General features: G+C 53.8%; 2 protein-coding genes across 7 annotated transcripts in view; one reads left to right on the forward strand and one right to left on the reverse strand.

Annotated features, from left to right (window-relative positions):
• Nucleotides 1-616: 616 nt before the first annotated feature.
• HAAO (3-hydroxyanthranilate 3,4-dioxygenase) lies at nt 617-11,735 on the forward strand. Its single transcript, XM_004582766.3, has 10 exons — nt 617-770; nt 3,017-3,095; nt 7,054-7,137; nt 7,417-7,523; nt 9,386-9,475; nt 9,737-9,780; nt 10,040-10,185; nt 10,929-10,997; nt 11,143-11,225; nt 11,321-11,735. The coding sequence occupies exons 1-10, from the start codon at nt 691-693 to the stop codon at nt 11,397-11,399; spliced, it is 861 nt and encodes a 286-aa protein (XP_004582823.2). The 5' UTR covers nt 617-690; the 3' UTR covers nt 11,400-11,735.
• Nucleotides 11,736-20,164: 8,429 nt separating this feature from the next.
• Nucleotides 20,165-25,647, reverse strand: part of MTA3 (metastasis associated 1 family member 3) — a 153,846-nt gene continuing 148,363 nt past the window's right edge. For 2 of the 6 annotated variants that reach the window (XM_058668012.1, XM_058668014.1), the window contains exon 17: nt 20,168-21,065. In XM_058668012.1, the coding sequence (XP_058523995.1) occupies nt 21,040-21,065 (26 nt within the window). In that variant the 3' untranslated portion in view covers nt 20,168-21,039. Of the gene's footprint in view, nt 21,066-25,647 lie in introns of all 6 variants that reach the window. The other 4 variants (XM_058668016.1, XM_058668017.1, XM_058668018.1 and 1 more) reach the window with 4 other exon arrangements.

Here is a 25,647-nt window from a genome sequence, read left to right on the forward strand (position 1 = left end):
CTGAAATAAACAAAAACAAATTAAAAATTCAATTAAAACAGTCTGCCTTCCCCTGTTCTTTCTGCATCGCCAGACTTGGTTCTCACTCTCCCAACCAGCCGACTCCACAGCCTCCCATTTGTCCATTCGACTCCAGATCCCGCGGCCAGGATCCCAAGGGCTGGTGTCTCCACCTGTCCCGCTCCAACTGCTTCCTTCGCACAGACCAGGGGGCTGCACCCCATCCCTCTGGGGAAACGGCCATGCCTCCTTCCAATCAGGAGTGTACAGGCCACTAATATGAATCTACGCATCCCATTTTCCATGTGGGACAACTGAGGTTTAAACCCAGGGCCAGCACCACTCGTGTTCTTACCCACTATCTCCACTCCCTGCTGCTACACTCCCCGCTGCTACCACACAGCCTCCAGCGACTTTCCCTGGGTCCTTCTCCGAGACCCCGACAAACGACCAGAAAGGGTCGGGATGGTGTGGTTCACGCTTGGAGTCCCTAGGAGGTGAGGTGGCTCTGTGGGGGCGGGCCTGGGACTCCCGAGTCTGGGAGGGGCCAACCGGCCTTTGATACTGGGTCGGTGTGGCTGGTGAGCAAGGCGGCAGACCGAAGTGGAGCGGAGCGCATCTCTCTGACCACAGGGCAGAAGGCTGCGGTGTGGGGGAAGACGACTCCCGCAGGGTGCGCGGGCGACAGGCATGGAGCGCCCAGTGCCAGTGCGGACCTGGGTGCAGGAGAATCAGGCCTCCTTCCAGCCCCCGGTTTGCAACAAGCTCATGTGAGTCCTCTGTGCCGCACATCCCGCGCGTCCTGTGCGCTCTGCCACCTCTGTCTGCACCAGCAAAAGTGTTTGATCTTACAGATGGGGGAGGGGGCGCTACTCTCGCAGGGCCGTCGGGGAACAGAAGGAGCTGCTGTTCCGGCTTCCGCCAGTCCAAGTGTTCCTCTTTCTGCTACCGCTGCGGTGGCTCGCCCTTGTTAGGACTCCTGGGCTGCGACAGCAGGTGCATTTGTGCCCCACACCACCCTGAGACGCCGGGAAGGAGCTGCTGCGAAGCAGCTATCCCACCCCAAGCTGCTCCCACACATTTGGGGGAATCTAAGTTTTCAGTGGCTTAGAATGACAACAGAACATAAGTGTGGGAAGGAGCAGGCAAAGGATACTCATTGGGGATCTTCTGGTGCATTGCCGGCTCCATGGCCCCTCTTTGCAGACACACACAGGCAAGTCCCAGCACCATATTCTGCCCTAAGCCAGCAGCACCCCATGGACCTGCCCCTGCCACTGCATCTGTCCAGCGTGCCTATCAGGTCCTCCCCGGGCTCTGTTGACTGTATCTCCTCCCTCATCCCTGTAGCTGGGCCTCCAGTGTTCCCCAGATCCAAGCTCCCATCTGCTCCGGAGGATGGGGGCACCTTAGCTACACATCCCCCTCAGAGCCCATGCCCAGCATTCTGCAGCACCACCTTTAATCCTCACTATCCCCTATAAGGGGGACTTCATAAAGTACCTTCCCTAGACTTAAGCCCATGGAACAGTTTGACTCCAAAGTCCTCGTACGCTGTTGGTCACTGTGAAAGAGGGCCATGGTCGATGATCAGCATTTCCCCAGAATGAGATTTTAGTGAGTCTGAGCAAAACAAATGAGCTTCTGAAGCTCCCGACACCCGTCAGGCCAAGGGCAAAGTCCCTGGCTGGCGTCCCTCCTGATCCAGCCTTCTCCATCATAGCTTCCAAGACTAGCCCCACACCACCAGGGTTGGCCTCTGCACCCTAGGTACCTGGCGGCCTCCCTCTGCTCCTGTAAGCCCTGGGCAGCAGCGGGAGCCCTTCCCATTTCAGCCTGCCTGAGGGACCCTCTCCTCCCATCTCCTGATCTCATCTGTGTTTTCAAACACAGGGCAGGATGTGGCTTGCTCACTGAAGAAGGAAAAGAGACCATATCTCCCCTTGGTCCCCAATCCCCCTCCCAACAAAAGGACACCAGGTTGGAGGGAGAGGAAGGGCACAGTCCAGGCCCTCCCTCTACCATGTCCCATCATCACCAACACAGGCAGCCCCCACAGCCAGTGACCCAAGCCCACAGATGGTCTCTGTACCCAGCCCCAGTGTCTTCCCTGCTCCTTGGAAAGCCCTTGCCCTCCTAGTAGTGATGGGGTCACCTGATAAGCACCCCTGGGCACGTCCCACTGCCTACCAGTCCACTGGAGGAGACCCCATGTAGAGTGAGGCAGCAGGGAGTAGGGCACTGGGGGAAGTTCTTAGGAAAGGTGACAGGACCCAGCAGTAGGTGGGCTGGCTCTGTGCACCATGGATAGGGCGCTGGCTTGGGGCCAAGGAGGCTGGAGGCCGGCGCAGGGTCTGTCGTTACCTGGCGACATCAGCCTCTCTGGACTCAGCCACCTGTCAGAGAGCTGAGTTAGCTTTATTTTATCCAATGCTCAAATAGCTTTTGCCGACTACCAGTCAGGCCCTGTTGTGCAAGCTTCCAAATGTTAACTCATGTCTTCCATTTAACTCTACAAAATAACAGGTGAGAAGACCGAGGCCCACCCAGGTGAAGGAGTGTGCTCAAGGTTAAGGGTAGAGCCAGATCGAATGCTGGGCCAGGGCTGGCTCAGAAGCCTGGGATTTTAGCTGTGTGCCACACTGACTCACCGCCATCTGGGGCCTCTGCTGGGTGTCCTAGCCCATGAGTGTTCTGCAGAGTACAGGGGCTGAGTCAGCCAGCTGCCCGACAGGCCTCAGGGACCATCCTGTAACAAGATCCTGAGCACAGTCCCAGGGCCCCTAGGTGCTGGTGACAGATCCTCCAGCAAGCCACCCCCCGTGTTGGGTCACAAGACATAGGGGACCCATGTGTGGATGGTCAGAGGCACAGTGTGCACTCGGGGGGTCCGGGAGTGGGGTCAGGGACAGTGACACTGAAGCAGGTGCCCTCTTGGCCCACCTCATGCCCTGCATGTCCTTCTTCCCTCAGCCTCAGGAGCTGGGTCAGGACTCTCACTGTTGGCTCATTGCAGGCACCAGGAACAGCTCAAGATCATGTTTGTGGGGGGTCCCAACACCAGGAAGGACTACCACATCGAGGAGGGCGAGGAGGTAGGATCACCCCTCCCTGGCCTAACCCATGGGCTGGGCTGGCTGCTCCTGGTTGCAGGGGACACTCCCTGTGAATGGGCCAGAGCGCGCAGCCTGGAGACAGGGAGACCTAGTCAGTGGGGTGGGATGGTGGCTGGGGTAGCACAGGGCACTGGTCCAGGGCCTGAGCAAGGGAGCTCTGCTGGGGGAGCCCTGGGAAAGAGCCCGGCCCCCACGCAGTGAAATTGGCTCCTGCTGCCTCTGCTCTAAACCAGATGTCCTGATTCGTCCCGCCCCAATGCCAGGGGTACCTAGGTGCTCTTCAGATCCAGGACACACAATGTAGGGGTGGGCTGGGCTGAGGGGAGTGGGATGAGGAGAGGAGGCTGAGAGAAGCAAGATGCCAAAGGAGAGGGTGGGGAGGGGGAGGAGCAGAGGGAGGGACTGGAGCTGGGTGAGAGCCAGGAGCTGTGTGACTTGGCAGGGGGAGGGGAGGATTTGCACCAAGCACTCTTTTGTACCTTGACTTTTGAACCGTGTCTCCTCCACCTACCTAAAAGTGAGTAAGTAAAAACAAAATTAAAGCAGAAGTGTAGGAGCGACATAGCTGTGAGAGTCCCGAGAGGGGAAGGACCAGTAGCAGGACCCCGTCTGTCCATCTCTTGTTCCCTGGTTCCGAGGCTGGAGGTCCAGAGTGCAGTGCCGTCAGCCCGTAGCCCCCCCTCCCCACCCCCCCCCCGCCCCCGTTCAGCTGTCACCAGCCCAGACCTGCAGCCAGTAGCATGGCTCAGTAGCATGGCTCTTGCAACAGCTGCTCTGTGAGCACCGAGTGTGTGCGTGGGTTCCCCCGGGGGCAGTGTGGGCAGAGCCTCGGCAGAACTGGCCATTTCCTCTTATTGCTCCAGACCCCAGTGTCCTCTGTGGAAAAGCCACCAGAGGTGTGGGCAGAGAGGACAGACTGCGGCAGCACGCAGGGGGCGTGGGAAGGGGACCAGCCTCCCTAGTCGCTTCCCCTGGCCCCAGGGCCCACCCCTCCTGTCTACCTCTCGCCTTCCTACACTTCTTGCTCCTACCACCTTTGCCCTCTGCCCATCTCATGATTCCTGCATGCCACACAGGGGCCAGGTGTCCACTGAGGGACCAGCCAGCCCATGCCCTGGCTCAGCTGGTGGCCATCAAGCCTCTTACCTACGGAGACAGACATTTCCCATTGCAACAGCCCCCCAGTGGCTGGGCTTCGCTTCCCAACCCCTACACCACACATACTGCCCTGCCCTACCCCTTTTCCTGGGGGCACACAGGTGCGAGGGGCCCCTGGTTGGGAGATAGATGAGCCAGCCACTCACTGTTCGTATGATAGTTTAGGTGAACCACTGACTGTGTAATCTTTTTATTTTTTTGAGATTTATGGATGAATGTATGTAAAAGACAAAGCAACAAGGAGGGGATGGGAGAGGAAGAGAAATTTTCCATCACTGGTTCCCTTCCCAGATGGTTACAACAGCTAGGTCTGGACCAGGCCAAACAAGAGCCCCATTCTGGTCTGTCATGTAAGTGGCAGGGGCTGAAGGACTCATGCCATCATCCTCTGTCTGCCCAGGCCCATTAGTCTGGGCATTAGATGGGCAGCTCAGCATCCTGGTCTTGAACTAGTCTTCTTTTATGGGATGCCAGCCTCTCAAGTGGCAGCTTAGCTCACTGTATCCCAAGGTGGGCCACAATCATGTGTTTCAGACAGGCCATGTCACAGCCCCCATCTGAACCTTTCCTAGCAGTACCTGGGCCAGCATCCCCAGCCTGGTGGATGGGGTCGCTGTGTGGAGTAGGTACCTCCCATGCTTTGCTTGCCTGTGTGTCCTGCTGCCTGCAGGGCTCAGCAGCCAGATTCAATTCAATAACCGCCAGAGCGGTACAGTTAATCTTCCTGCTCGCCCAGGGCCCCAAATGTCACCAGTCCCAAACAAGCATAATTCCTTTTGGATTGCCCACGGCTGTTGGGGATTTTCTGCTCTTCTCCCATCTGTGTGTCTGCTCCCAGCCAGGCCTGGCCTTCACTACAAGGAAAGCCTCTGGGCAGCAAACAGGAGAATTCAGTTTCCATCTTATATTTTTGTTTCAGGGTCATGAGCACTTGGTAGCCTGCCCAGAATGGCTTGAATCTCGGCCACTCCAGACTCCCTCGACTTCCCTTGGTCATGGCCCCTTACCAGAACTCTTTCCACCACACCCCAAAAAGACCCAGGCCACACATGTGTACACACGCATACACACAACTGTGGGGAGGGGCTGGGGACATGCTGACTTGCTTTCTATAGGGAAACCTGCTAGGTTTTATTTTCTTATTTGTATTAAATAATGTGGCTGAGGTTTTAATACTAGAAGGAAATATTGTTCATTAGAGAAAACATGAGAAATATAGAAAAACATGTTTGTACCACTCACATTCCCACCCATCGGGTGCACCCCTATGAACACATGACCCGTGTCAGTCCGTACAGTTAGGACCCTGTGGATAGGGTCACGACTCTCACTTTAACATCGTCATGTCAGCATTTTTCATTATCATTAGCAGTCAAAGTAGCTTCTCATGGTTCCATTGCATTTCATATTTTTACTCTATTATTAAATATGTACATTTCCCTTGGCATTAAGTGCCACCATCACTCAGGCATTAGCTAGAGGCTCACAAGGACCTTCTAAGCAGATGCTGTCTTGCTGTAGGTGAGTAAACAGGCACGGAAAAGCTGGCCTTGTAGCAGCACCAGTTAAGCCACCAGCTGCAACGCCAGCATCCTATTGGAGCATCAGCTGGTGCCCTGGCTGTTCCATGTCCCATCCAGTTCCCTGATAGTGTATCTGAGAAAGCAACGGGGGATGGGCCAAATGGCTGGTCCCTTGTCACCCTGTGGGAGACCCAGGTGAAGGTGCTAGCTCCTGGTTTCCACCCTTGCAGCGATCTGGGGAGTCTGCCTTTCCAGTATATAATCCTTTAAAAAGGGCAAGAAGGTCTAACTGAATTGATCAAGGGCCCACAGTGGCCTAGCAGGGCTTGGGGAGAATAGCGTTGTCTTTGGTGTCCTGACAAGAATCTCTAATTCCTCTGAGTCCTTACAGAATAATAACCACAGATACTGTTGGGAACACTCTTTCAGCCCTGTGGGTGGGCCATTAACACCTCTGCGATGTGTGACCCGCAGGGAGTGTCCATGTCTGCCAGGACGTGCAGGAAACCAATAACCACACCCATCTTGCCATGCAGAAAGGCGCCTGGGAATCAGTGAAGTTGGGGTCAGAGCACAGCTAGGTTAAACCAGGTAGACATTGAGAAGTGTGGAGGAAAGGGTGGGGAAAGCCGTAGCAGATCATACGTTCACACAGGTTGCATTGCGTGCTCCAGGATGGTGGCTGCGTGGTCAAGGGAGAATGTATGGTTTCATGTGGTTAAGAGTCCCGGGGAGCTGTCTGGCGTGGTGTAGTTGGTCATAATTTTGGCTGCAGCTGGTTCTGATCCTAAAAAGACAGCTCAGCAGACATTTTAGCAAAGACAGTATTAGGGGCTAGCATGTTACCATGCTACAGACAGACACATGACCCACAGACAGTGTGTGTTAGGCAATGAAGGAAGCAAGCAGAGGGACACGCCTGATTGCCCGATCAGTCTCTGCAAACGCATTCGCTAGGGACCTTGGCTGGCACAGGAAACAGGCAGGCAGAGCTCCTTGGATCAAGCACAGTCCCCAGTCCACCCTGGACTAGACTCCTAGTCTAGGCTTCACCATGAGCCTCCGTTGTCCTTTCTGCAGAATGGGCTTCATATTACCTTTGGAGGTTGTATCAGGATTTCTGATCACATACATGGAAGTACCTGGCACAGAGGATGGGCGAGTCTCTCACCCACCGGGGGCCTCTACTTGTACTCACATGAGTGTTTGAGACAGGGTCTCTGTGTGAGGGGCTAAGGCTTTTTGCTGTCCCACAGGTGTTTTACCAGATGCAAGGAGACATGGTTCTCCGAGTCCTGGAGCGAGGGCAGCACCGGGACGTGGTCATTCGGCAGGGAGAGGTGAGGTCGGGAGCCCAGACATGCAGAGAATCAAGAACAGCCAGAAGGAATGGGCCCCACCTTGGCACCCAGCCTGGTTTCCGCAGATCTTGTCCCTGTTCTTCCCTTTCCTGCCCAACCTCGGGAGCCCTCCTTCAGGGTGGCCCTTCCTCAGCACAACCTGATGTTACCTTGGGTTCCCTGGTGAGAGGCAGGGCAGAGCATCAGGCCTGGGGGACGGGCAGTGCTGCTGTGGGTCAGCCTAGAGGAGCCTATGGGTATCAGGTTCTCCTCTTGCAGATATTTCTCCTGCCCGCGCGTGTGCCCCACTCCCCACAGAGGTTTGCCAACACTGTGGGGCTGGTAGTTGAACGGAGGCGGCTGGAGACGGAGCTTGATGGGCTCAGGTGAGTGCGACCTGCCTGGGGGGCTGGGGCAGGGAGCAGGCAAGCAGCAGAGCGGTGCAGCCCACACCTACAGCAGCTGGAGGCGGCATGCCCTGGAAAGTTCTTGCTGGTCACCAGGAGGGTGGGGACAGTGAAGGTCCTGTGTTTGTCCACCGGTGGGAGAGTGGGATTCCATGTCGGGCTTGGGGGTGGAGGGCAAGAATATCCTCTGGGACCCTCTGGGAGCTTGTCAACCCTCCAAGCTGGACTTAAAACCTGTGCTTTCTGTCTGGGGTTTGTGGGGTGAGGTGGGACACAGAAAAGGAAGTAGGTGCAGAATGCCACAGTCAATACCCCCTGTTCAACCCCAGCCTCTGCCTGCTACTGTTGGCAGCCCAGTTCATGCCAGCAGGAGGGGGAGAGCACGGCTCAGCTGCCGCCTCTGGTGTCCATGACAGTGTTTCCTATCTGACAGCATTCTTCCACAAAGAAGACACAGTTGGTAGATCCAGAGAGCAAAGACTTTCCCATGCACTAACCTGGTTTTTGAACTTTTTTTTTTCACTGAGACAGATGTCCCCTCAGGTCACTAAGATCAGGGAACCCTGGCTCACATCTTGGGCTCTTAGACACATGTACTCTCAAAGTGAAAATGGGTTCTCCATGAAAGGCCAAACTTTTATATGATGTGAGCATCTCAAGGAAACAAAATAATAATTACCGAGGCCAGCAAGCTGCCCTGCCGCCGTTTAAGCTCAGGAAGCACCTACGCTGTCACTTTGGCTGTTTCCTGTGTAGATCTGCCTACTGTCATGCAGGCCGGCTGCGTGAACGTTTGGGCTTTTTAATGACCTAGAGAAACTCATGAGTATTTATGAGTGAATCTTGAAAAGAGAAAGACAACTTGGCTAATGGTCGCATGATCATCAATGGCATGTCAGTGTGTCATGGAAATGGAGACCTCGTGTTAAATTCTAAGCGATCTCTTTTTTACCAGAGCCTTTCTTGGGGTGTCTTCTGTGAGGGGAAGGTCAGTGTCCTCAATAACATTTTACAGCAAATTCAAAACAAGCTTCCATCTGGCTGTTTTGACCTTTAATAAAAGCCAGGGACCTGACATGAAAATGCCACTCCAATGGCAGTTCCTGAGAGTGTTGCTGCCCAGGCAGGATGCTTTCGGTGGCGATGGAATTTAGGGTGCCTGCTGGGTGGTTCACGACTCGCGCTAGCAGGGACCATTGTGGTTTTCAATAGGAGCTGGATCTGAGGGGTGGGCACACAGGTTACAGCCATTCGTAGCACCTGCTGTATTGCCAAACATTCCCACCCCCACACTCATCCAGATCAACAGAGCAGCCGCTGAGCCAGGCAGGGGGTTGGGTGGGTTTCAGAGTGTGTGATGATTATGTGCCTTTCCCCAGGGCAGGGGCCCAAAGCTTTGCAGTCATGACCCTGAATCAAAAGGACTGCCACCTCTCTTCGTCCCCATTGAGGGTCCAGCCTCCACATGTTGACTTCTGACCCAAGTGCCACAGGCAGGCCCAGCACCTGGCCACTGCTAGTCCTGGGTTCAGGCTTCGCCTCAGCTCCCTCATTGGGAAAAACAGACACTCAGATTACTGTGTGCTCAGCTTCAGTCTTAACTCTGGCCCACTACTACCAAGGCAGATAGTTCCTGCCAGCTACCCCGCTTCCCTGAGCCTTGGGGAGGGATTTACTTGCTCTGTCAGTGGTCCAGAGGGCATAGGTGTGCTTCTGAAAGAGCCTGGTAGAGGGATCAGGGCTGGCCCCTCACGTGCAGGGTCCAGTCCAGGTGCCCACAGGTGGAGCAGTGCCTGAGGCACCCAGATGGGGAGCAAGTTTGCCATCCTTTGCTCTGGCAGGTATTACGTGGACAATACCACGGACGTCCTGTATGAGAAGTGGTTCTACTGCGAGGACCTCGGCACACAGCTGGCTCCCATCATCCAGGAGTGAGCCTCCAGCTCCCCACCCCCTGCCATGTCTGGAGGCTTCACCTTCTGGCCTGCAGCTGTTATGCCTGGGAATTAGGGAGAACATCTTCTGGGGAGGAAGAGGAGCACCCACTGGGGAGGGGAGATTGGTGTTCCTGGGGTGGGTATACAGTAAGCTGTGTGTGGGTGTGGGCACCGTGAATGTGTGTGATCGCCTGTGTCATGCTGGCAGCTCTCACAGGGATGCCCATCATTCCTGTCCAACGCTTGTCCCTATAGGTTCTTCCGCTCGGAGCAGCACAGAACAGGAAAGCCCATCCCTGGTGAGGCCACTGGGACCTGCATTGTCCCTCCCTGCTTCCCCAGACCACAATGGGTCCCAGCCCCGGGTCCTGTCCTGAGCACTTTGTACAGATTTTAGTTATTGAGGAGATGGCATCAAATAGCTACTTGGTCATCGAGCTGGGCCCAGACCCTGTTCTGGTAGTTGGGAGCAGCGGCCCCTGGGAGCTGGGCCTGCTCGGGCTGTACGGGCTGGGTGGGCTGGGCCCAGAAGACGCTGACCATCCTTGTCACGTGCAGAGCAGCTGCTCAAGGAGCCGCCATTCCCTCTGAGCACACGGCCTGTCATGGAGCCCATGTCCCTGGAGGCCTGGCTGGACAGCCACCGCAGCAAGCTGCAGGCAGGCACATCCCTCAGCCTGTTTGGGGACTCCTATGAGACCCAGGTAATGGAGTTCTGGCCACACATAGCATCTATCCAACGGCCCTCAGGAAATATGCCAGTGGGCTTTGCTTGCATGCTGTGTGCACACTCACACAGAAACTCAAATACATGCTCATGCTCACACACTTATATATATGCTCACCCTCACATATGCATGCTACACTCACACACACAGGTGCACATGCACATCCCATCCCGGAGGCTGGGGGACTGCGCACAGCCCAACTTGCTTCCTCCCTGACTCAGGCAGTGGCGACTATGCTGTAGTTTGTGGAGGCCATGTGGTCCCAAACCATCCTTTGTTTGCTTTCAGAGTAGGGCTGTTGCCCCATTCAACGACAGCTCCTTGGAGGTCTGAGATTTACCTTGTTAAGAATCCCTGGGTCTTTGATCAGTCTCAGTCTTGGAAGCCAGAATGGAGAGATCTGATGAGTGTATGTCCCTAGTGTGCCCTGGTGGGCGTACCTTCACGGGAGCACGTGTCAGAAGGAGCCCAGATGCATGCATATGTGAAAGGAGATATAGCAGATAGGCAGCACCTGCTTGCCCTGGCAGGTGGCAAGGAAGCCTGCAGCCCTGCAGCTTTCCTCTCTGAGTGCTGCTCTTTGCTCAGCATGCAGTGACAGGCTGTGCTACAGGCCTTGCCCCTGCCTCACTCGGGGCTGCTGTGTGAGAGCCAGGTTCAAGACCCTGGGTCTGTGTGGGGCAGGGAGCACCAAAAAAAACCATTTCATCTCCCCCCAGGTTATCGCCCATGGACAGGGCAGCAGCCGAGGTCCAAGACTGCATGTGGATGTGTGGCTGTGGCAGCTGGCAAGTGGGGCCCTGGACAGGGAGGGTGACACAACGTCCTGTGTGTGGGGGTCAGGCTACCCAGGGGCCCTGACCAAGGCCGACTGGGAGTTGTTCAGGTTGTGCCTAGAGCCTCCAGCCTCCTGATGTCCTGCTCCTCTCCCAGGAGGGCTCTTCAGTGGTGATCATGGGAGGCCAACGCCTGAGTCTGAGCCCCGATGATAGTCTGCTGGTGCCGGCTGGGTCCACGTGAGTCCTCAAAGAGGAACGCCTCTACCTGCCTTGTGGGAACACCCTCCCCACCTTGCCATGGGATCCTTGTGGGCCCATCTGCATCTCTACAGGTACAGCTGGGAACGAGCCCAGGACTCCATAGCATTGTCTGTGACCCAGGACCCTGCCTGCAAAAAGGCCTTGGGGTGACCCAGTCTCTGTAGGCACTGAGTAAGCACCGTCCCACATGCCAAGGACTTCTCTTCTGCTACCAAGCACCACACCCCTCCCCTGCCCTGACACCAAGTCCCCAACCTTGTCCTCCTCCCTGCTACATTCTTAGCCCAGGGTGCAATACATCCTCTTCTCTAACACCCCCACCCAATGCTCCTATGATCAGCTGTGCCCACAACCCCAACCCAACAGGCTCAGCACAGCACTCAATAAAGCCCTTCCTGATGAATGACCCCACTGTGAGCCCATGCACACAAGTGTCACGCACACACATGTGCTCCTATGACCACGTCAGAGCACAAGGTGATCATGTTCCTACGTGCACAGGTGTACCCTGCCACATGGGAACCCAGCCCACCCCTGCCCCCATGCTGCAGTTCAGCTGAAGTTCTCCCTCAGCCTCTTTCTCCACTCACATTTGGTCTTTCTTATGTAACTTTCAATAAGTCGCACCTGTCTTCTTTCCCAGTAACAGAAGTCATCTTGTGTTAACAGCAGAAAACTGCAAAATCTTCACAACCAGAGTTCCTGTTAACAGCCAAAGGCTGCTTAGCCAAAAGGGGGCACAAGATTTTCAAGAGCATGGTGGCAGGGCAAAGGGTGTTATGAGTCCCCAGGCTACCACCCCCTGGGGCTGCAAAGACCCAAGAGTGCTCCCTGGGCCTGCAGGGGAAATCCCAGAAGCTTGGGAGTGGCTGCCTCTGGCCAGAGCAGGTGCCTACTCCTGCTCAAAGCTGCTGCAGAAGTGAGACTGGGAGCCTAGCCTGGAGGCTCACTGCTTTCAGGTACAGAGAGAGCCCTGTCCAGGCTGGAAGGGCTTTCAGCCCTAAGGGTGGTGTAGACCTTCACCCACCTCTGCAACCTACAGGTTCTTCCTGCCCTGTGAGCAAAGAAGAAATGTCACCAGCTTCTTCCACCACTGTGGGCCCCAGGAAGCTTCATGCGCTGCTGTAGCGCGTGGCCCAAGGAGGCCCTGAGGTCAGAAGATGAGGCCGTGAGCAGGAGCTTATTCCTAGAGCCAGAGCTATGCCTTGTCCTGGCCAGAAGCAGCAATCAGATCTGCTGGCTTTTTGAGCGGGAGCAAGTTTTTACATGAATGATCCCATTTTATCTTCCCAGCTTTCCAGGGAGCTGGCGGCACTCAGCTCTGCAGGTGATGCTCGCGCCTGTCTGAGCAGTCACAGCCTGTTTGTCCTTGGCCTTTGCTGCACAGAAGCCCAGGGCAGGGGACAGGGTTGGAGGATCCATGGGAATGGGACCCCATAGCCACAGGTCCTGGAATTCGGAGGCCTGAGCAGCACACAACAGACTAGTCCACAGCTAGCTGGGACCTGAGACCTCTGCCTCCTTCAGCCCTGCCATGCTGATCAGCAGCCCATGGCCTTGTTTTGACCAATAGCTGGCCCTCTGCCATGAGTGCTGGGCACCCAGGGTGGTAGGGTTGGGGTGGGGAGGGTGGTGGGCAGGGAAAAAGGGTGGTTGTGTTTGGTCACCATGATAGTGGGAAGTTGGCAAGGCTGTCCTCTGCCTCTGGGACAGACATGATTATGCACGTGGATTGGGACCATGCAAGACTTCAGAACAGTGGGGAAGATTGAGGAGCAGGCCTAGGGGCACGGGGCTCCTGGCAGAGCACCAACAGGCCATGGGCAGGAAGGTCAGCCTCAACAGACCCCGCTCCTATCTCTCTATAGCCCCTGCAGTCACAGCACGTGGATGAGGGCATCTCAGAAGCCTCCACGGAAAATGAGAATTAAATACAAGTTTGTTTCCTGTCAACATGGACTCTTCCCAGGACTCATCCTGCCCACTCCCAGGCAGCTTGAACCTGAACACTTTTCTTGGTTCTTGTTTGTGTGTTGCTTTGGGTGAGACCTTTTCACGAGAAAGTTCACTGTCAGGCAGACAAGCTGGAGGTCACTGCCTCCTGCAGTCCTTGCATGATGGACGCTGGCCCTGCCTGAGTTGCACTCTCATAGCTCTTTGTGGTCTCAAGCCAGCGCTGTGCATCGTTCTTCCCTCCACCCAGCACATACCTGTGCTGCAAGACCCAGGGGGTTCCTCTCCCTGTCCACCCACCTGGGTCTGACCTCAGCCTTGCCTCTGGCCTGCGGATACTCTTTGTCCAGTTGGTTGAGTGACCTTGTTCCTCCAGGCAGATCCCAGCAATCCTCAGCCCGTGGCACTGCTGCCCTGTGGCAGAGCCTTTGCATTGGGTAGGACAGACCTTGCCCTGGGTAGAACAGACGTTGCTGGCACCTTCTCTGCAGTCCCATGTTTGTCCAGGTATGTGCCCTCCTGGGCCAGAGCAGCTGCAGGTGGGGCCCCATGTGCTTCTCCATGTGCTGTGCACAGAGCTGTGCACAGGGCTGACAGGAGCCCTCCTAGTTCCACAGGAGGCCCACTGAGGCCGACAGGCTGCACAGAGTGAGGTCCAAGGTGCCGTTGAAGTAAGTGGAAGCCAGGGGGCTGCGGAAAAGTCACAAGCAGATGTGCAAGAGGCAGCAGGGGCCATGGCAGCAAACTGGGAAAGGGTAGGCGAGGCCCGCAGCAGCCTTTTCGCATGGAGCGCTGTCCTTGCCCAGAGCTTTCGGGAGTCCTCAGTTTCCCTGAAGATGGAGTCGTTTCCTTGGGAGGGCCTCAGGCCACACAGGCTCTGGGTTCAAGGTCCAGGGCCCAGGGCCTGATGACCAGCCAGAAATCAACAGTGTCTCCCTACTCACCTTTGGCATTGTGATGCACCTGCTCTGAACCCCTCACAGTGTGGCCAGGGATGGTGCTCGTCCTTCAGAAGCTCCCAGGAATGGGAGCAAAGGCCCAGAAGTGCTGCCCATGGTACAGAGGGAGGTATGTTGGGGTGGAAGGAAGCAGGCCTGGGTGTTGTGGGCTGGCTGGATTTCTGCAGACTGGCCCCAGACTGCTTTCCTGGAGATTTCCCCCTCTCAGGAACCCAGAGATAAAAAGAAGGCAAGGGAAGCACTGACCAGGCCTGTGCCACCTGGACATCCTCCACGGTTGCTCCTCACCTGTTGCCCATGACGCCTCTCTCACTGCTGGCAGCTCACCAGGCCATCTACCACCACAGATAGCAGAAGGCCAAGCCAACCTGGGCAGGGAAGTCACTGCTTCCTCACTGGGAACACAGCACCTCTTTCTCGGGGCACCCCCTGCCCTGGTTGCTGGCACCTTCTCTGCAGTCCCATGTCTGCCCAGGTATGTGCCCTCCTGGGCCAGAGCAGCTGCAGGTAGGGCCCCATGTGCTTCTCCTCAGTCTCCCCTGGCCCCTCAGTGGCAGGCCTCCTTCTCCCCTGACCCCGTAGGACCTTGGAGAAATGCGCAGGTATCCTGCCTCCCCAAGGCCCATGCCTGTACTCTCATTATCCCCCACACACAGCAGCTCCTGGGCATTGGTCACGGTGCTAGGGGCACTACTGACCTGCCCTGGACTCTCACTGGCTCTCGCTCCCCTGACCTTGCACAACCCCTTCACAGCGCCTTCTCTAAAGGGGGATCTGAGGACTTCCAGCTGCCTCCACTTCCCCTGGCCCAGACTCCCTTTTAGGTTCTCCATCTGTGAAATGGGTACAGAGATCCTGGCCTGTGTCTGCCTCGGGGGTTGCAGGCAGCAAGAACTAGATGGCAGAGTGTGAGCAAGGCAGGCAGGAAAGGAGGTAGAAGAAAATGGTTGCAGTGTGGGGTGCAGGGTTTTCTCCAGACAGCAGAGTAGCCACCCCTTGGCGGCATGAGGCACACTGGGGGCGGACTGGGCAGACACCCCATCTCTTACATGCCAGTTCCAAACAGCATTTTGGTTCCTGGGGTGGGTGGCACTGTTCGGTGTGAAAGCTGGGCAGAGCTTGCCATCTTCCCTTTCTTGTCTTGCGGTCACCTAATGTAACCTGCTACCACTGAGAGGAGGACCCAATGGCATCCAGCATGTGACTGCAGGGGGTGTAGGGGAGGAATTGCAGGGTTGGCTGACAGGCCCACATCACTGACTTCCACCTGGACGACCCAGAACTACCATGGTACACGACCCTGCTCCAACCAGAACACTCCAGCTTGAACCCAGCAGGGACTCAGACGGATCCACTGCAGCCAGCCTAGGACACACGAAGGTCTTTTGGGTGGTAACACATCCAGAACGTAGGGGTGGGAGGCACTAACCCTACCTGGGACGCCAGGGGCGGGAGGCCTGTGCCCACGCAGAAGGGGGAGAAGGGAAAGGTGTGAACAGGTCATAGAGCTTCAAGAAAACACAGTGTGCAAGAGAGAAAGGAAGAGGCCAGAGAGAGAGGGGAGAAGACCTGGCACCATCAAGGAATGCATAAAGCCGAGTTGGGGGTTGGTCCTGCAGAGAGCCGAAGGCAACAGAGAAAGGCGAGTCCAGGAGGTTTTCAAGTGGAGGATATTTTCAAGTGGAAGATGGTGCTTGCTTGTGCATTTTTGCTTGGCTGCTCTGGTAATAGTGTTGGGGAGACCATCTGCGTAGGACAGGGTGTACACTCCCAGCAAAGACGCAAAGAAGGCCAGGTGCAGAGGTCAGCACAGAAATGCCCAGCTGAGGCAAACGAGGGCAGCAGCCTTGTGGGGAGCATGTGGCGGTGACCCAGTGGGGATGCAGGTGCGGGCATGGGTGAGAAGGGCCTCTAGGTAGACCTGCACAGGCATGCTCTTAGGGTTTCAGGAGAGCTGAGGCTCCAGGGCGATGGGCTCACCTGCTGTGAAGCAAGCAAGATCTGCCTTGAAAAAAAACCCTGTAAGCAGGGGGTGCCCAAAGACAGCGTTGGCCAAATGTTTCAGAAAAACCCTCAGGCAGGGGGAAAAAACAGGACCGAGGCAGGGGATGGCATGGGAGAAGTCACAGCAAGCTCTCTGCCCAAGGAAAGGGACGTCCACTCAAAGGAACAGAAAAAAAAAGCAGCCAGCTTTCATGAAGGTAAAAGTCACCCTTAAATTACCCGGACCGCTTGCAAAGTGCCTCACACGAAGACAGAGGAGCACTCTGCCAAGTGTCTCCCTCCAAGCTGCACGCTGAAGAAAGCGGATCTGAGAAGCACAGTGCGTGTGGACGCTGAGGACTCAAGCACCTCGGACAGATGCCTGGATGAACTGTGCAGCGTCCAGCACTGCTGCTTTTTTTCCTTTTTTAAAGGCTTTTAAGAAGCAACAGGCTGACATTTGTATAAAGTTTGACATGTGAAACACATACATGTGCATTAATCATATAAAATTTTACCCTGGCTGATAAACATGAAATTAAAGGGGCATCATCCTCTGAGAAGGAGGGAAATGGAGGCCGGTGCACAGGTGACTCTGTGGCAAAAGTCCTCTGTGTACGGAGATGTGCACAGGGAAGCATGCGTAGTACCTGGCTGGCACTCCTACTGTCCTGAGAACAAAGGGGTGAGTGCAACGCATGACAAGGATCTGGGGACCACGGCTTCCAGTGCTCATGAGGCCCCAGCCAGGGGTCGAAGGACAGTGGGGGACTGGTGATTACAGGGTTATTAATGACTGTGACCAGCCATTCCAGAGAGTGATTGGGGCAGGTGCAGGTTGGGAGGAGTCACTGCAAACTGCTGGGTGAGGAGGAGTGTCAGTGGACACCACGCTTCTCCCTTTTAACACAGTTGCCAGCAAAGAGCAATGAGGCAACAGCTGTGGAGGTGTAGCTGGGTAGGGGGACCATAGCTCAGATGTCTCGTGGACTGTACGAGGGGAGAGTTAGAGATGGTGGAGAAGGAGGGAGATGAGTGAGGGGGTTAGAAAGCAAAGATGGAATAGCAAGCAGTCTGGATGTACCAGTGTTGTCCTAAGCATTACACACGTGACTTCCTCAGTCTTGTAATGTAGATATTGTGATCCCAGTTTACAGAAGGAAACACCGAGGCACAGAAAAATTGAGTAACTTGCCCAAGGTCTTACATAAGCAGTAAGTGGCAGTCTGGCCTGAGCCAGGACAGTCTACCACAGGGTCCTAAGGGAAGACAGAGAGTCACAATGTTCCCTGTCACAGCTTGGGCATAGCAACTGAAGCAGTCTATACAACCAGGCAGACCATGATGCAGGCTGCAGCTGGGGTACAGTGGCCCCTCTCTGGGCACTATTGCAAGTACTGGGCACATGTCCCCAAGACAAGTACTACTGCAGTGCAGAGGCATCTTTGAGGGCTATTCATGGGGAATGCCTGCCAAGTGCTCCACAGACCTTGAATTCTCCATGTCCTTGGCCTGTGGCTTAGGAGGTAATAGGAGAAGACCTATCTCCTCAGATGCAGGAGAAGGGCCACTGGGTGGCTGCAGGGGAGACCACCTGGCCTGGCCTCTCACCTCCCCAGACCCTCAGCACCTGAAACGACACCTGCCTCAGGCCAGGAGTCTCACAGCTGAGCCACAGTCTCAGGCAAGGGCAGCACGGAACCAGGCATCATTTCCAGAATTTATTTGAAACATGAAACAAACCAATGCATGGATGGTGTGTCCTTGCCGTGCACACTGCTGTCACACTGGGAAAGGACCAGCCTGCAGGATGCACTTGAGCACGCAGCCATGCTCGGGGGTGTTCTCTGGCAGAGCCATGGTGGAGAGGGCCAGGAGTCAGAGGAGGGGTGCAAAACTGGGTCGCAATGTCCTTGCAGATGTTGGCAGGGGGGAAGATGGGGCGATGAGGGTGCTAAATGGGTAAATTCTCCCAAAGGAAAATGGAACGACTGTGGAAACAAAGGTTTTCCCTGCCCTCCAAGAACAAACTGCTTCTCTGGACTGATGGAGCCCACAGCAGCCCAAGACAGCTCTGACAAGGACCATGCCTCTGCCTGCATGGCTGTGCACTCTGCGGTCCCCTGTCCTGCCCAGCGGCCCTGGCCCCTGCCTACAGGCTCTCTGCTGTTGTTCCCCATCTCTGGGTTGTCCCTCACTCCAGTTTCACTGTTCAGCTCTTCTTATTTCTGTGTTAAATCTCTGGATTAAAACCCCTGGGTGTTTGTTTTTCAATTATTTATTTCTTTGAGAAGCAGAGAGACCTGCCATCTGCTGATTCACTTTCCAAATGACCACAACACCCAGGGTGGTGAAGTTGCAGGCCAGGAATGCAGCCCAGATCTCCCAATCAGGAGAGCAAGAGCCCAGTTGGGAGCAGGAGCCCAATCACTTGAGTATCCAACCTGGGGACTGAGAGAGGGCACAGGTGTCTTATTTAGCCTCCTCCTCACCAGGTCAAATGCTCACCCTGAACTCTTCTGCTGTATGTGCTTGGAGTGCTCTCTGCTTCTCTTAGGTGGCGGCAACTGGTCTGTGGATGCGGCAGCACTGTGAGAGGCCTGCTGTGAAGTCCCAGCACCACCCCCTCCAAGTCCTTTCTTATGCACATTTAGGAAACCTGGGCGGGCAGGGGAGGGCACAGCACCATGGCACGGCCCCATGGGCTGTGCAGGCTCACCCTGGCTCCTTCATGCTTGCTGAGAAACAGGGCCGCAGAGAGCAGCATCTGGGAACCCTTGGAGCAGTTGTGGCTCAGGGCAGAGGCTCCCTGGCATGTATCCCCCACTCCCTGAAGGACAGCCATGGGAACAGTGGGGTCTTATGGAGATGAGCCAAGCACACAGAACCCTAGTTCCCCAGGCAGCATCTTGGTGGGAGGAGGAGACTGCGGAACCTGGAGGGCTCAAGAACAGGGGGATAAAGAACCTACTTGGTACATGTGGCTCCAAACAAGCCACACTTGTCCCAAAGCCTCCTGTGACCTGGAGGAGGGGAGGAGGCAGACTCCCTGCTCCCCTTTGCACTCCCTTCGGGCTTCCTTCTCCAAATCTCTGGGACGTGGGGAGAGGGTATCTCCCAAAAGGCAGAGAGGATGAGCCTGGTGGCAGCGGAGCAGGCAGCTCACTGTGCCAGTCACCCTTTGGTACTGGTTAGCAGAGGGACGATGTGCAAAGGCCAGAGTGGGGGGGTGGCAGAATCTTCTTTCCCCTTCTTGTCTGTGAGCCATAATCAGGCCAGGGCAGGACTTAGACAGCTCTGCTGTGTCTTTCTCTTTAGAGAAGAAGGTACCACGTGACTTGTGGCATGCAATGCCAGCTGCCTTCTCTCCCCAGGGCTTAGCTGAAGGGGCCCTTGTGGGCACTGCTGGGGGATGCCTGCCGCCTGCTGAGCATCACCATTTCACTGAGCACCCTTCACACAAGCCCCACCCCCGGGGCCCCACGCCAAGACCCAGTATAGCTCCATGAGTTGGCAGTGGCGGGAACATCCCCCGGGCATCCTCACACAAACCTAAGATGAGAACCAACTCCTCCTTAGGAGAGAAGCTGGGAGACTTTACAGACCTGCAGAGGAGTCAGGCAGCCAGACCTGAGCTCCGGAGCATGACCCTTAGCCCTTGCACAGCACAGCTCTGAGGTCAGCATCACCTTCCTGGTTAGGTCCAGTCAGTCACAGCCATATGTCCTGCAACAAGCTAGCCAGCTGTGGCATCACCTTCGGTCCAGTTCCCTCCCAACTGCATGCTTAGGACACCTGGAGGGGCCATCTCCCTTGTCCTTCATGGTGCTGTAGTCCCATGCCCTGTGGCCTGCATCCTGCCACTGCTAACATCAGAGGGCAAGGAAGTGGCCAGTCCCATGCCTGCTTGCTAAGTTGATCGGGCACTGACTTGTTCCTATCCCTGTGATTTGGCTGTGATGATGTTGAGGGTGGAAGGACTGAGCACCAGCTGGAGGGGCAGACACACATACCTGAGCAACCCGTACCAGGCTCAGCAGCCACCCGGCTGTGGTTCCTCCTCAGCCAGTCTGCAAATGGCTCACCACTGTGCCACTCAGGCTAGGAATGGCTCACACCAGCTATTGCTGCAGCAGCCTGGAGCTGAGCAGAGCCTGGCACAACACCAGTGCTCTCCCACGACAAACATGGGTGATGAGAAGAGTTTGCAGGCTTACCACAGATGACCACTGCAGCTTCCTCAGGGAGTCAGTCCTCAGGGAATTCTGTACCTCGGAAAGGCAGGGGTGGAGGTGTGGGGAAAGGTCCAATACCAGATGGAGGGGGAAACGTGGAGTTTCCCTGCTTAAGAAAAATAGAGAAACCTACTGAGAAAAAGCCAAGCGACATTAATAGTGAGGCCAGGGAGACATCATCAACTGCATAAACACTGGCACATTCTTAAGAAAACTCCATTAGAATGAAGCCATGGCCCTTCTGTACAGAATTACAGAGCAGAAAACAGAGCGGAGCTGACACATGCAGGCAGCGGTTCTGAGCCCCCAGCAGCCTCCATGGCCCCCAAGGAGCCGTGGTTCCTGCTGCCAAGTGGAGGGGTGAGTGTGGGGGGTGGTTTCCTCACCCCGCACTCTGTTCCTCAGGCAGGTCCTGCATTGAGACAGCGAGGTCTCTGGGAGGAAAGCAAGGTGCCACTGATGCACACATGGAGATGCAGCCTGTGGGGTGCGCACTCCCCCAGCTTCTTCCCCTGCCTCCACTGCATCTTCAGGAGGCAGCGCACGAGTTCTCCCCCAAAATGTACTGCGGATGGGGCTGCCTTTGTCCCAGGCATGGGCTGTGGACAGCAGTGCAGGGCAGGGCAGCGAGTCTTGGATTGCTGGATGAGATAGGGAGGCTCAGTCTGACACGCAGCATGTGAGTTCTGGAATAGGGGAAAAAAAAAAAAAAGAAAAATGCATCCTGAGGGAGAGGCGGAAGTCTGTGGTCCCACCCATATCATAATATTTGGGGCAAGGAGAATCGGCACGAATTCAAACAGGAACTCACAAGGCAGTTTAGAGTTGGACCCAAGGGAAAGCCCAGTGGTGGCTGAGACACCATATGACTGATGTTGAAGTATCTTACAAGCTGAGTCTTGGATGCTGCCAGACAGCAGGCTCTCAGAACTTCCCTGATCTGTGCAAAGGGACTAGGGACATTCCTGCTGGGAGCAGGCAACTCTCCTCTGAAGCTGTCATCCTTCATTATCATCATGTGGCCATCAATACCCTGTTTTGTAGGAGGGGAAGGATGGGGAGTGAACCTCGATCCCCCTGACCCCTGTCATGGGGTCAGAAACAGCTTTGGTGCCCCTTCCTCTTACCCCTTTCCCAAAAACCTCAACTCTCCTGGGTCCAAGAAATGCCACCACACCAGCTCACCTGTACCTTGCTCTGCTAAGCCCTTCCTTGGGTTCCTAAGGAGAGTGCTGGGGAAGGGCAGTGGGGATGGGACAAGATGCTCAGACCTCCTCTATCCTTAGGCAGGCTGCTCTGCAGCCTGAACGGATGTGGGGCCGCTTACCTCCACAGCCTTGTAGCATCTTGGGGGAAGGCTGCAGGATAAAGCAGAGTTGTGCTGTGCTTGGTCTTTCTAGAACAGGGAAATTCCATGGGCACAGCCTCGTATTGGATACGGGCTCAGCAATTATGTGTTGAATTCAGGGAAGTTCAGTTTTGGGATCAGGCTAACCTTTGCTCTACTGAACTTCCTGTTGGTTACAGAACTGCCTTTTCTCACCTTTACTAGAACTCTGGAAGAATCAGAAAGGTGTGGGATTCAATCAAGGTCATAAAGCAAATTAAGTTGAGGAGTCAGGATTTGAACCCAGATCTTGGTTCAGGTTTTTCCTACTAGACCAAGTTGCCTACACTCCATCCAGTGCCATGGCTGTTAACAGCCTAATACAACCGTGCTGTCCTCATCAATGTCTAACTTAAAGGTTATATATTTGCCAGTATCTCTCAGAAGCCTTTCTCTCTTTTATTTGTTTGTCTAAAACCCCATGGCATGAAATCACCTGCTAAAAGAGCCACCTGTAATAGTCTGTAAAGTTTCTGACTCACCATGGTAAATTGTGCTAAACTTACCTGCCCCAGTTTTAAGTACAATCCTTTCCTACTAATGGCCCAGGATCTGGTTTGTCTAGGCTCATACGAGCCTGGTCTATAGCTTACCATGGCTTGAAGCTGAAATATGTCCCTTGTCCATGTTCCAGGCTAAAAAATGTCAGGGCTACCATCTGTCCTTCCTTAGGCTATCATGTCTTTCCCCCTGCTCAGGGTCTTCACAATCCCACAACAGCCACAGGGCTTGAGAACACTAGCACTAGCACAGGACCGCAGGGAGAGAGAACCTCAGTTCCCAGGTCTCCTTCTGGACCAGCATGTCATCCAGATCATTTCCTCCCTCCCCTCTCTCTGGTTATCTATCTATCTATCTACCTCTCCCCCCTCCCAAACACAAGACTCTACACTGGTCACTTTTATATCTACTTCTGAATAATCCTGATTCACACTTACTTACTTTGTTTTTATGTAAAATTTTCCCTATTGGTTTAGCCATCAAGAAGTACCTGAAGTTCATGGACTTTGAGATTTTGCATTCTCATTGACTGACGCTTTGAAATAAACCCCTTTAAGGTTTCTAGCTGCTAACTCCTGAGTCAGTGAATCTCCATTGTGAAAATCAGAAAAGAAATTACCATCACACTTTTAGAGGTCAGAAAGTAGACCAATGAATGACAATAGATCAGACACTCAGAAAACCAAGGAGAAAGCCAGGTTGTCCAAAGAATCCCCTCAGGGCTTACAAAATGATGCCACTGTGCTCAAGGCCCATGTATCTGAAACCCTGTACATGAATGTTGTGGGACTGAGAAGGCTCAGAAAGTGGATGCATGAGTGTCCAGCCACCTCCCATGGATCCCCCAGAATCCAGGTACCCAAATCTTTTTTTTTTTTTCAAAACAACATATTGTTTATTTTTATATAGTTTTTAAAAAAGATTTATTTATTTTTATTGCAAAGTAAGATATATATATATATATATATATATATATATATAGAGAGAGAGAGAGAGAGAGAGAGAGAGAGAGAGAGAGAAGAGAGACAGACAGAGAGAAAGATCTTCCCTCCAATGATTCACTCCACAAGCGGCCACAACAGCCAGAGATGAGCCAGTCCGAAGCCAGGAGCCAGGATCTCCTCTGGGTCTCCCATGCGGGTGCAGGCTTTGGGCTGTCCTCAACTACTTTCCCAGGCCACAAGCAGGGAGCTGGATGGGAGGCTGGGCTGCCGGGATTATAACCAGTGCCCATATGGGATCCCAGTGCATTCAAGGCGAGGACTTTAGCCACTAGGCCACTGCGCCAGGCCCCCAGGTACCCAAATCTTTACCATCTAGGAAAGAAACATCTGTGGGGAATCTGACCTGTAGACACTGGCATGTGGGGCATTCATCCAACTCTAACATAAATATTAGAGACCAAAACAAATAAGCAGAAGGGTGCCAGTTCAATTGTTGATGGAGAAGACTACTTAAAAAATCAAAAATCACTATCACTAATATCCTTGGTGATACAAGAGTATCAACAGTATATTATGTTTTTCTCCATTCCTCTCCCTCTTTTTTAAACATTTATTTATTTTTATTGGAAAGTCAGATTTACAGAGAGGAGAAACACAGAGAAAATATTCCATCCACTGGTTTACTCCTTAAGTGGCCACAACACCCAGAGCTGAGCCAATCCAAAGTCAGCAGCCAGGAGCTTCTTCCAGATCTCCCATGCGCATGCAGAGTCCTAAAGCTCTGGGCCATTCTCTCCCATTTTCCTGGGCCACAGCAAAGAGTTGGATGGGAACTGGAGCAGCTGGGACATAGGGGTCCTGGTGCTTTCAAGGCAAGGATTTACCCAGTGAGCCATCACACTGGGCCCTCTCTCTCCCTTTTTTAAAGGTATTTTTATTTATTTGAAAGGCAAGGTCACAGAAGAGAAACAGAGTTCTTTCATCTGCTAGTTTACTCTCCAAATGGTTGCAATAGAGATGGGGCCAAATCAAAACCAGGAGCCTGGAACCCCATCTAGTTCTGCCAAGCGGGTGGCAGAGGACCAAGCACTCAGGCCATCTTCTGCTGCTTCCAGACACATTATTGGGGAGTCGGATCAGAAGTGGAGCCGCCAGACTCAAACAGGTGCTCAAATAGGATGCCAGTGACGCAAGTGGCAGCTTAATTCACTGTGCCATCATGTCAGCTCCACATGATTTTTTTTTTAATTGAGAGAACTAAGGTGGAGGGTGGGAGAGAAGCCCATCCAAGGACCGAGGAGTTCTGCTTCTATAATTATTAGTTAATTTATATCAACTAAACACTACAGCCATAAACAATGACAAATTCTGGACAAAAATACTAAGAGCAACCGTTTGAAGGTACTGAAGAGTAACCCAAAACTGGCAAAATCTGGAAACGTGATGACCCTAGACCAAAGCAAAACAAGGCGAGAGCTGCTCTCGGCTGCCTTTCCCTGTGAAAACTTCCAGGCAGCAGAGGAAAAAACATGGCTCAGGCAGAAAGCTAGGGTCTAACTGGACCAAGGAATCAGTTGTGAGAGTGGGAAGCCACCAGGACACAGGTGGGAACTGAGGGAGAAGATTGCAGAAAGGAGTGAAACACACATGCAAACTCGCCTCAAATGATGGGTTGCTTTGTGCATCAAGCAAATAGCAGGATGAGCCTCCGGGGAAACATCGTTGGAAGGCTCAGACATTTGGGCAGTAACTTCAGCCGCTGTCCAGTGCAAGGGAGACGGGGTTTGGAGTTCAAGCTCTGCCAAGTTAACAACCTGGTCTTTCTATGACATCCGATAATATTAAGGATAAAATCAAAACCAGTGAGCTTTAACAAACCTTTACAACAAGATTCCACAGAACCTGCTAGAACAAAACATTCTGCGCAAGAAGACAATGGAATCCAGAGTCTCTATGACTTGTCATTCCCGGTGACCAGTAAAGAATTATTAGGCACAGGAAGCAGGACAATTCAAACCATAATCAGAAGAAAAAAAACGAACGACCAAGATGTTAGAATTGGCAGCTGTCAGTTGCAAATATAACCACAACTATGCTAAATAATCTGTAAGACAAGATGGCTACAATAAGTGACAAGATGATGTATTTTATAAGTACAAAGGAACTAAACAGAAATGCAAAAACTAAAAAAAAAACCACAAAATCTAAAACAAAAAATTTTTCATATGGGATTCACTACAGATTTGATCCTGCAGAACAATCAGTGACATTGAAGATAGGAATCTCAAAATTACTCAAATGCAGAGCACATAGTGTATGGCCCCATTTACATAAAATTATAGAAAATATAAACAAATTCACAGTGACAAAAATCACATGGCTAGTCCCTTAGGGAACAAGGTAGAGGACGGAAAGAAGAAGGACAGAAGACCACAA

Source organism: Ochotona princeps, chromosome 8, assembly GCF_030435755.1.
Source record: "Ochotona princeps isolate mOchPri1 chromosome 8, mOchPri1.hap1, whole genome shotgun sequence".
In the NCBI taxonomy this organism is placed as follows: domain Eukaryota; kingdom Metazoa; phylum Chordata; class Mammalia; order Lagomorpha; family Ochotonidae; genus Ochotona; species Ochotona princeps.

Bases quoted from the DNA above. Each gene is read 5' to 3' on its own strand.
- HAAO (XM_004582766.3), top strand. From the start codon at position 691: ATGGAGCGCCCAGTGCCAGTGCGGACCTGGGTGCAGGAGAATCAGGCC. The intron at 7,524-9,385 runs GTGAGTGCGACC...TTGCTCTGGCAG, and splicing joins ACGGAGCTTGATGGGCTCAG to GTATTACGTGGACAATACCA. The intron at 9,781-10,039 runs GTGAGGCCACTG...TGTCACGTGCAG, and splicing joins AACAGGAAAGCCCATCCCTG to AGCAGCTGCTCAAGGAGCCG.